The sequence below is a fragment of the Carassius carassius genome, chromosome 3 (genome assembly GCF_963082965.1).
Source record: "Carassius carassius chromosome 3, fCarCar2.1, whole genome shotgun sequence".
Taxonomy (NCBI): Eukaryota; Metazoa; Chordata; class Actinopteri; order Cypriniformes; family Cyprinidae; genus Carassius; species Carassius carassius.
Genome location: NC_081757.1, coordinates 5,669,311 through 5,680,092, shown reverse-complemented (window position 1 = coordinate 5,680,092; position 10,782 = coordinate 5,669,311). Strand labels below are relative to the sequence as shown.

Here is a 10,782-nt window from a genome sequence, read left to right as displayed (position 1 = left end):
CATGTGCTGTTTGTGTTGCTGTGGATTATTTGTCCATGTATGCTTCTCCTTTACACTTCTTTCACGAATGTGTCCCTCGCTTAGCAGCTGCAGCTGAGTTTACCATCTCTTCCTACATACAGGGCGACACTGGGCAGTAGGCAACCAAAGAAGGAGAACTTCTCAAAGGGTTCTGAAAAAAAGCTTAAAAAGAATATAAATTCTAAAAGAAAAAAAAAACATATATACACATATATATATACACAAATAGCCTATATGAAGAAAAGATATGTATATATATTATTCTGTGTATTAAGGAGACTGAGATACTGCCACTCATCCTTCATTTAGTGGTCATTGTTGATGTGTGTCTATATGTTATATGACATCTTCAGGTAACCTTTGGCCTTATAGATGTCCTCTGGTAATAAACTATTATGTGTATTTCAGAATAATGATACAGAGTAGCTTCCAATCAGTCATTATGTGGTCAGTCTTTATTGTTTGTATGTCGTGTCATTTGGCACTTTACTGTGGACCTATCGGAGCATAGGTAAAATGTCTTATTACTTGGGTAATGTCATATATTTCTGTGTGTTTTACATGAGGGAAATCTGCCTATGGATACAGATATGTACCTCCAACAGATCACGGCATCATTTGAGTTGAATTGTAGAGTATAAATATGAAAAATATCTAGATTTTGAATCCTGTGCCAGACACACACACACAAAAAAAGCAAAACGTATAAAAAGAAGAAAATGAACATATATGAAAAGGCATAATTTATTTTAAAAGTCATTAATCCTTGAGGCCCTACCTCAGATTTTGTATTTATGTATTGAAATGCAAATTGAATCATAGTATCTTTGCCAATAATACAATAAAAGACCATATTTATCATAAAATGTATAACCTCTTAACCAATAAATAAATGTTAATGTTTTCAACTCCAGTTGTGTTCTTATATACCTGAGGTGTTTTGAGTTATATTTTGTTCAAAAACACGTGCACACATACTGTACAAATTTACACATGCTTTAAAAGACAAAATGGTTGCAGATTAAAAAAAGAATATCAGAAATGTAATCTCAACATAGTAGGTATCTTTGTCAAAGATTTTCAAAGGTTTTTTTTTTTCAAAGTTGTAAATAAAACAAAGAGTATGTTTTAAAAGAAAATAATATTTCAGTCTTTCTACATGTTGTTACTTCGTAATTATTTGTGAAAGTTAGTAACAATTTCTGAGTAAAATTGTTTCAAAGTAAATCCTACACCCATTTTTTCAGTATACTGTACCCTCCTGCTCTTGCGTGTTTTTCATGCATGTGAAACATTAGTACACAAGAACTTGATCGAAAAATAGTAACATTTTCTGATGCATTAGACAACAGAAATATTGTATTATTGAAGCAGTCAGTTGGGCATGACATTGCAGATTGTAGCATATTTACTACACAGCACAAATTATACAGGTCAAAACTGGCATTTAGCATTTTAATTGTTAGAAAAATAAAATTTCTTTGAATTGGTTATACTGTAGGTTAGTAAAATCATTTTAAATGATCATTTCAAATACATTAATGCTCTTGATGTTTCACAGCTCCATATGTTACCTGGTGCTCTCGATCTTTTTTTGGTCTCTGTTTAATTTTCTTCTGATTGTGAGCAAATGTTAATGCTACATAGTTCACCTCCTCCGTTTTTGACTAAAAAAAAAAAAAAAAAAAAAAAAGATACATTACAACATTTAACAGCTCTTAAATATTTGAAAGCTCCAAATTATGAAGAATATGTAGAAAATGTCTTACATTTTGACTGGCATTAGTTTGTGAAATGCCTGGAAACATTGACAAAAGTTAGACTAGAAAAACAAAGACTGCATGGGCATACTTTGAAAATACCAGTATAGGCGGCAAATAAATATTACCTGCTCTATGTTTCTTTAAGATGTAAAACAGAATGACGTTGAGAAGTATGGACACCACAATGATTGTCATCAGTGTTGGCCAAACAAAGACAAACTGATTCCCTATAAGATGAAATATAGAGTACAGTATGTTGACATTATTTTTAAATTGTTCTGGTAACACTTTACAATTATGTCTCATTTGCAAAGTATTTGTGAAATTAACAAGCAATTTCTGAGTGAAAATAATTTCAAACTGAATCTTGCACTAGTTATTTTCAGTGTAAAAAACAAACACATTTTTGAATGTTTTAAAATATTTGATTTCTTAATTTTTATGTCCCTTTACTTTTCAGCTATATTAACTGAAATCATAGTGATTTTATTATTGAATATCAAAGTGGACCTACTGCAGTCATCTTCCTTTTCCTTAATTTTTTCTGTCCCTATAAACAAAACAAGTAATTTCATATTATAATACAATGCAATGCAATATCTAAAATGAACAAAATCATGAAACTAAGGCTATTCACAAAGTATTTCTTCTCACACTTCAGGTGCATGAAATAAAGTACATATGCTGGGTACATTCCAATCAAATGCTTACCATTAAAATGCTCTTCAAACATCAGTCTTGTTCCATTTCCAAAATACATCTCACGATAAATAATAATCCCACAGTAGTACACAGCGATGTCTGTTTGCTCCATGTTCAGTACTGAGAGACTGAAGCTGAGCTTGTTCCATGTTAATGTATACTTTGTGGGATCCTGAAATTTGTCTCCAACTATTATGGCAGTTTTGTCTGATTCCGCTGAAGCCACAAAAACTGGAGCAGAACTGTTTTGTAATTTGAACCAGAACACTTTAAAGTGTCCATCATCTGGTGTGAAGCACGGAAGAGTTGTAGAGTGTCCAGGCTGAACTCTCACTGCTGACTCTGGTTGAGACACACGCAGTACAAACACAGCATATGCACCTGAAATAAATTTAAATCAACTTTAAGTGTTTGAAATTGTAACAGCTTGTTCCTAGTCAACTCTAGGAATATTTTAATATCACTTCTTTTAAAAATAGTAAGTATTTTTTTAAATGTTCATATATGTTTAAGTATATTTAAAAGGAATAATAGGTCAATAAATCTGTGTGCACTTACACTGTTTAAGGACAAGACATATGAAGTATAATAATCTAGTCATGTTTGAGGTGCTGTGCGTATACACTCCTTATGCTCCTGTTCCTTCTCTCAATGATCATTCATTGGTTTGGTTTTTGGAGAAAAGAACATTGCGCTCTAAGGTGGTTGTTTTTAATCATGTACACCAGCATAGGCGGAGCTTGTGTAAGACTGGGCAAGGCTTAGAACCTTTCCCTGGCCACGGGCTGAAATTAACGACTTGAGGCAAATATTTCACCAAATTGGACAAAAATTCAACTCCACAATTGAACTGAATGTATTACGGCTGTTGCGAATAAAGTAGATTTTTTAAAGAGTTTAACAGGAATAAAGTGAAAATGAAATTAAAAGTGTTGATTGAGGCATTAAAGATCTTTGTATTTTTTCTTAAACTGTGATTAACACGTTGAATTCAGACATATTAAAAATTACATAACAGCCATGTACGGTTATGATGTGTATAGTTAATAGATTTAGTTAAAGAGCTTTTAGCCTTTACCTGAATTTGATTCACCCTCCGGCATATCATTAAGATGATTAAGATTTTAAAAAATCAATACCACTTTGTGGTATTGTGTCAAACTGTTTCTGTGCAGGCCCTCACCAGGAAATTAACAACTGCATTAAAAAGACAAGCAATGGTAACAATTGTTATTGCTCTGCAATCCAGTGTTGTCGCCTCAAATGAGGCGATGTGTGAAAAGCATTTCTGAAAATAGTATTTGTGGTTGTGATGCAGCACAGGGTGTGAAAGTAGAAGTATGGGTCACCACTGTGGACGGAAGGTTTATGTACACCATTACGTTCAGAGAAAAACAAAAACATATAATAATGTATAGAACACAGTAGGATACATCAAATAGTCTCTTAGTTATACATAACAAATAACCTAAAGAGCTCTTCTATTACTAAATTTATCAGCAATTTTCAAATAAATAAAGTAGCACAGAACAGGATGAGAAAGATAGTTTAAACCAAAAGTGTGCACTACATGCTTTCCACTGTGTCTGTCCATTCTTTTGTGCATACATTAAGAAATGTTGCATGGCTTCTCATGCATACAGCTAAAATTGTCATCAGCATGCTTCCCAAAAAGAAATTGCCAGAATATTGAATAAAGCAAAATTAATATTCAAAGTATCACAAAGCAAAAACAATTGCGTGGACTGAATGATCACACCGTTTTGTGGGGGCTGAGCTGTAACAAATCACAAATCATTTGCACTACAGGAAGTGTGTGTGGTTTTTTTTTTTTTTTACCTCTTTAACATCTAAACTACATCTTTATGGTTGCTGGTGTTGCAGCAAAAGGTGATCTTATCTTTGCACTTGCAGTGATGGCACCAAATGTTATTTTTATTAAATGTTATTAAAATATTTGGAGCCCATGTGAGAAAAAGTTGTTTAAAATAGTAACTTAAGGGTAATGTACTGACAAGTACACTGTAAAAGGCGATCAGTTGACTTTACTTTTAAAATTTAGGAAATCTTTTGCCTTAAAATTAAGTAAATTAAACTCATTTATAATTAAAATTAAAAAAAAGTTAAGTTACATTAACAAATAAACAACAAGAACAACAACAAAAAATTGTTGTGGTCACTTTTATTTTTAAGTTTGACTAAATTTAATTAATTAAATAGTTATTACTTAAAAGTGTGAATCGACTAACAAGTTAATCTGAGTTCTGTCTACTTGCTTGAATTGAGGAAATCCGTTGCTTTGAAAAAATTAAGTTACCACAACTTATTGTATATGTGTAATTACAATTCCCTTCAGACTGATTTGATGTATCTTGTTTTACGGATTTCTTTCAAAAAGAAAGTAATGCTACTAATACAATTCTCAAAATACAAAATTGTTAAAAACAGACTGCAAACAAAAATATTTATGAACAATTGTCAAAAGCAAGTCAACTGCTTTTATTGAACTGTCCTGAGTGTGTTTTCACTTCTCAGCAGCAGGCATATGAGGCGTCTTCTTCTTCTTTTTGCTTTATGGTGGTTTGCAGATCTATAAGTGCATTACTGTCACCTATCTCTCAAATGAACCATTGACACGCTATCTATGATCTCAGTTAGGAGTGTCAATGGTCCATTTGAGAGATAGGTGGCGGTAATGAACTTATAAGTCTGAGAAGTCTCACTGAGAAGTGAGAAAGCGCTCAGGAGAGTTTGATCAAAAACAAAAATGTAAATACTGTTCAGTTTCTTGCACAGACCGATTGTTTTGTGTCTTTACACATCAATGTATCATCACGAGCTGCAGGGTTTAATTTGGTTTTGTTCGTGTATGTTTTTTGTGTTGTATTAGTGAATGTTTTAGCCATGATTCCCATCGACTTACATTATTAGACTGATAGACTGCAATAGTTTGATTTAAAAAATCTTGTTTTGTGTTCTACTGAAGAAACAAAGTCCCCTACATCTTGGATGCCCTGGGGGTAAGCAGATAAACATTACAAGTTCATTTTTGGGTGAACTATCCCTTTAAAGTCAATTCATCGTTGATTCAGTGATGTTATCATCATCTAGCTCAGTTCAGTTCTCTTCAAATAGTGTCTCTACAATCAAGTTGTTAATATTCCCAAGAATGAAGTGTCTCAAAAATAAGTCAAGTTAGCTTTATTGTCAGTTCTTCCACATGTACAGTACATACATACATACAGAGAATTGAAATTGAAAGTCATGACATTTTCCAAGTAGGGCAGTTGTGATGGCGTCAGGCTCGTTTTAGGCTCCTCTCTGTGTGGTGTAAAAGTCTAAAAGTCTAAAATTTTATTACCTCGTCATGGAAAGTTAATGTGTTGGTGTATTTTTGGAAACAGTCTGCAAGTCTGCATGGTTGAAATCTCCTGCTATGATGAGAAAAGCATCAGGGTGGGCTGTCTGCTGCTCACTGATGTGCTGGTATAGTTAATTTAGTGCATCATTCCTGTTGTTGTTGTTGGAGTTCAGAGGAATGTATACAGCAACGAGCACTATGGCTGTATATTCCCTCGGTATATAGAACGGCCAGCAGTTAATAATCATAAACTCCACAAGGGGTAAGCAGTGTTTGCAGGCCACAACAGCATTGCGGCACCATGCATCATTGATGCAAGCACAAAGCCCACCGCCGCGGGTTTTTCCTCCTGCGACGAGAGCTCTGTCCGCTCAATAGCATGTCAGCTGATCGAGCTGAATAGCGCCATCTGAAATGCTGTTGCTAAGCCATGTTTCCATGAACACAAAAACACAACAGTCTCTTACAGTCCTCTGAGATGAGCGTAGTAATCGGATGTAGTCCAGTTTATTGCCCAAAGAACGTATGTTAGCCAGTACGATGGTGGGCATAGCTGGCTTTTGTGGGTTAGCTGTTAGCCTAGCCCGGATGCCTCCATGCTTACCCCTCTTCTGCTTCCTCTCACACAACTTGTGGCACCTCCGCTGTGGGCGAGATGCAGTAGTGGGGGTCGGTGATGGTGTAGACCTCCATAGCAGACCGAGGTCCTGTGTGGGGAGTTTAACTCTAAAAATGTAGTTCTGCCGACATCCAGCAGAAACTCACGGCTGTATGCATGCTTAGAGACTAGTAGATGCGATGAAGACATACAAAAACACTTCAACTCACAAAGACAAAAAACATGAAAACACCAATTAGTCGTGAGCGAAAGAAGCCGCTGCATGTGGACGCACCGTCATCTTGAAGAAAGCAAGTTTTGATATTGTTAGTGAACACCTTCAGAATGAGACATGGCCTTTTTGGGACTAATTTAACAAACACTTGAAAAATTATAATTACACTACCATTTCTTAACATGCTGCAAGACTGTCAAAGTAAATAACTTACCACAATTCAACCACACAAAAGAAGAATGCATAATCCATTAAATAGTCCCGCGCTCACACTTCTGTTTAAACCTGTTCTTAGCATATGCCTGAAATTATATAAGGGCCATTAGCACAAAATGGTTAACTAGCTAAATCACATGTCCTGATCCCATCAAGGTTATATTTTGAAAATATTAATCATTGTGTGACAATGTACATCCAGGTGGTCTTTATCACAGAATACCAAATGCAAAAGTACGTCCAAAAGATGTACGTACGTCCAAAAAACATCATTGTTGCATGTTAAAATGACCTCCCCTGAGGATTTCTTTTTATGACATCTAAACGTCTTATATAGACGTCCAAATGACTTCTCTAGAAGGTTAAAATTTGATGTAATCCATGTGAATGTATTTTCAACATTTTTTAGGGTTAACCACAGTCTCATTTAGACATCACTTATACTGCTTGACAAAATGAACACTCTTAGGTTGCATTAAATTAAAACTCATGCAAATCAACTCACAGACACTGTGTGTTTGTAAAAAAAATCAAGAAAACTAAATTTTACTCAACATACAGTGGATTACAATTAACAAACAACAAACTATTTAGTTTGGTTAGGTCCATACAGAACACTAGCACTCAAAAGTTTTTGAACAGTAAAAACCGGGTTTTTTTGTTGTTGTTGTAATTTGGATCTAATAAATTCGGGCTTGGTGAGCAGAAGAAACTTCTTTAAGTTCTAATTCATTTTTATTTCAACTGCAATTAACTAATTAAAATTATGGTACATTCAAAGATGGTACATTCAGTATTCATGCAATAGTCAAGTTTACACATACCTGAATAACATCTGCATGCACAATAATGAAAAGTGCAGAGTCCCGTGTACAGCAGTGTCTGATGTGGCTGGTAAAACAGGAACTATAATTGATTTGAGACTCAGTTAGAGATTGTCACAGCATCTCGTTTCACAAACTGTCTTGGAATACAATTGTAATATAAACTATTATTACAAATATAAATATAGCTCCACAATGCTCATTTTGTCTTCTGTCAGACTTATATTTAATCTTTACAAAATAATTTCTGTTTCCTTTTTAAAAAAAAAAAAAAGTATTTCAAATGCCTCTCACAGAATCGCGTGAGCGTCTCAACGACAAAGTCTAATGTATTTTATACAAGAACATGTGTTACGTGTTTTAGTGACAAATTTAAACTACTTAAAATAAATAAAGTATACATTTAAGTATAAATTTACCTCAGACAGTACCACCTGACGTGCAAATCAACAAACAGGGATAAACTATGCAAAATAACAAAGAGCTGAAGTTGAAAACATCAACAAAAAAACAATATAATTTTAGAGTGAAATTTAACATCACATGGACAAAACAACGAATAGGAGTACATTTATAATGCTTACCTTTGGGTTTGCACCCATCCATCCATCTGTCAGAAGACCATTATGGTTATAATTTCTAATTGCGTCATGTTAGTGAAGGCCATGCCATTCACTGTAGGTTTGATAAAGTGTCCTCAACGAAGAATAATATCAATGACATACAGAATGTATCGCGATGGTATTATCAGTCTTTGGTAATATACAGAATTAATACCTTTTAAAATGTTTAAAATGATTTATAATAGTTTTATCAAACTTTATTATTTTATTGAAAAAAAAAACGCTTGTGTAGTGTGACGACCAAACCAAATTTCCAGGTTCTCTTATGAGAACAAAGCTGAAAATCTTATGTGCACCTCTGTCTACAACACATGCACAAAGGAGCCACATGTTTAAACTTTTTATTGAACACAAAGAAATTAAGTTCATTGTAACAGAAAGTAACAGACCAGAAACATATAAGTAAGATTAAATTCATTTTGCTAAGTTAACTGTGCATCATGTTTTACAGTGTAACCTTGGAACTTTACAAAAAAAAAAAAAAAATGCAATCTGACAAGAAGAAAAAAAAAACACTATAAAACAATAGAAATCACTGATATTATGTAATGTAATTTCAATAAAATGGAACTCAGGCACTTAGACCAGTTGAGTAAAGGATACAATTAATTCTAAAACAAGTTCAAAGTAAAACTATACACTTTTTTTATTTGTTAAAACAATATTATCAACAAAAATATAATATTTAATCAAATATGAAATGCAAAATCAATAGTCTTTTACAGCTGTGTATACAACCTGGGTCTCCACATCTTTTAAAACAAACATTTGTATTGTAGCAAGTTTATGATTTCGGTAAGCTCTTTGGCTCTTTGATGTGTCTGAAAAAGTGACAAAAGTAAGATTTTAATAATAATAATAAAAAATCATGGGCATACTTTGAAAATACCAGTATAGGTGGCAAATAAATATTACCTGCTCTATGTTTCTTTGAGATGTAAAATAGAATGACGTTGAGAAGTATGGACACCACAATGATTGTCATCAGTGTTGGCCAAACAAAGACAGACTGATTCCCTATAAGATGAAATATAGAGTACAGTATGTTGACATTATTTTTAAATTGTTCTGGTAACACTTTACAATTATGTCTCATTTGTTAATAATTTGTTAAAAGTTATTTATTAATCTATGTTAATGTTATTTTTAAGTTAACTGTTCATGGTATACATGCATTAACTAACAACACTGAATTGTAAAAATTTGAAATTAGCAAATAAAACACTTATTATTAAAATTAATAATGTTATAATTTTTTTATTATTACAACAACTGTAAAAGTACACTGTAAAACTTTTTTTTTCAAAATTGTAAATAAAAAAATATGGAATATATTTAAGAAAATACTAATTAAGTCATTCTAATTAACATAAAGAAATTCTACTTCAAAATATGATGCTTAATTCAATGTGCTATTTGCCATTTATTTTTCATTATTTGTTAAATTTACTAGCAATTTTTGAGTGAAAATAATTTCAAACTGAATCTTGGATTAGTTATTTTCAGTGTAAAAAATAAAAAATAAAATATTTGATTCTTAATTTTTAGTCTGTTTACTATTCAGCTATATTAACTGAAATCTTAGTGATTTTTAATGAATATCAAAGTGGACCTACTGCAGTCATCTTCCTTTTCCTGAATTTTTTTCCTTCCTATAAAACAAAGCAAGTCATTTCATATTATTATAAGTCACAATGTATAATGCAATATCTAAAATGAACAAAATCATGAAACTAAGGTTATTCACAAAGTATTTCTTCTCACACTTCAGGTGCATGAAATAAAGTACATATGCTGGGTACATTCCAATCAAATGCTTACCATTAAAATGCTCTTCAAACATCAGTCTTGTTCCATTTCCAAAATACATCTCACGATAAATAATAATCCCACAGTAGTACACAGCGATGTCTGTTTGCTCCATGTTCAGTACTGAGAGACTGAAGCTGAGCTTGTTCCATGTTAATGTATACTTTGTGGGATCCTGAAATTTGTCTCCAACTATTATGGCAGTTTTGTCTGATTCAGCCGAAGCCACAAAAACTGGAGCAGAACTGTTTTGTAATTTGAACCAGAACACTTTAAAGTGTCCATCATCTGGTGTGAAGCACGGAAGAGTTGTAGAGTGTCCAGGCTGAACTCTCACTGCTGACTCTGGTTGAGACACACGCAGTACAAACACAGCATATGCACCTGAAATAAATTTAAATCAACTTTAAGTGTTTGAAATTGTAACAGCTTGTTCCCAGTCAACTCTAGAAGTCTTTTAATATAACTTCTTTTAAAAATAAACATATTTTTTACAAATTGTTCATACAAGTTAAAATATATTTAAAAGGAATAACAGGTAAAAAAAATCTGTGTGTACTTACACTGTTTAAGGACAAGACATATGAAGTATAATAATCCAGTCATGTTTGAGGTGCTGTGCGTATACAC

At 33.0% G+C, this 10,782-nt stretch overlaps 1 protein-coding gene across 1 annotated transcript; it reads right to left on the bottom strand.

Annotated features, from left to right (window-relative positions):
- Positions 1-1,559: 1,559 nt before the first annotated feature.
- LOC132127945 (uncharacterized) lies at positions 1,560-10,782 on the bottom strand. Its single transcript, XM_059540151.1, has 6 exons — positions 10,716-10,782; positions 10,165-10,536; positions 9,960-9,995; positions 1,910-2,011; positions 1,791-1,819; positions 1,560-1,688 (listed from the first exon to the last, which is right to left on the bottom strand). The coding sequence occupies exons 1-6, from the start codon at positions 10,756-10,758 to the stop codon at positions 1,560-1,562; spliced, it is 711 nt and encodes a 236-aa protein (XP_059396134.1). The 5' UTR covers positions 10,759-10,782.

Coding starts and splice junctions, on each gene's coding strand:
- LOC132127945 (XM_059540151.1), bottom strand. CDS start 10,758: ATGACTGGATTATTATACTTCATATGTCTTGTCCTTAAACAGT. Junction 9,996..10,164: donor GTTTGAAGAGCATTTTAATG/GTAAGCATTTGA, acceptor TTTGTTTTATAG/GAAGGAAAAAAATTCAGGAA. Junction 1,689..1,790: donor AAACTAATGCCAGTCAAAAT/GTAAGACATTTT, acceptor TTTTTTTTTTAG/TCAAAAACGGAGGAGGTGAA.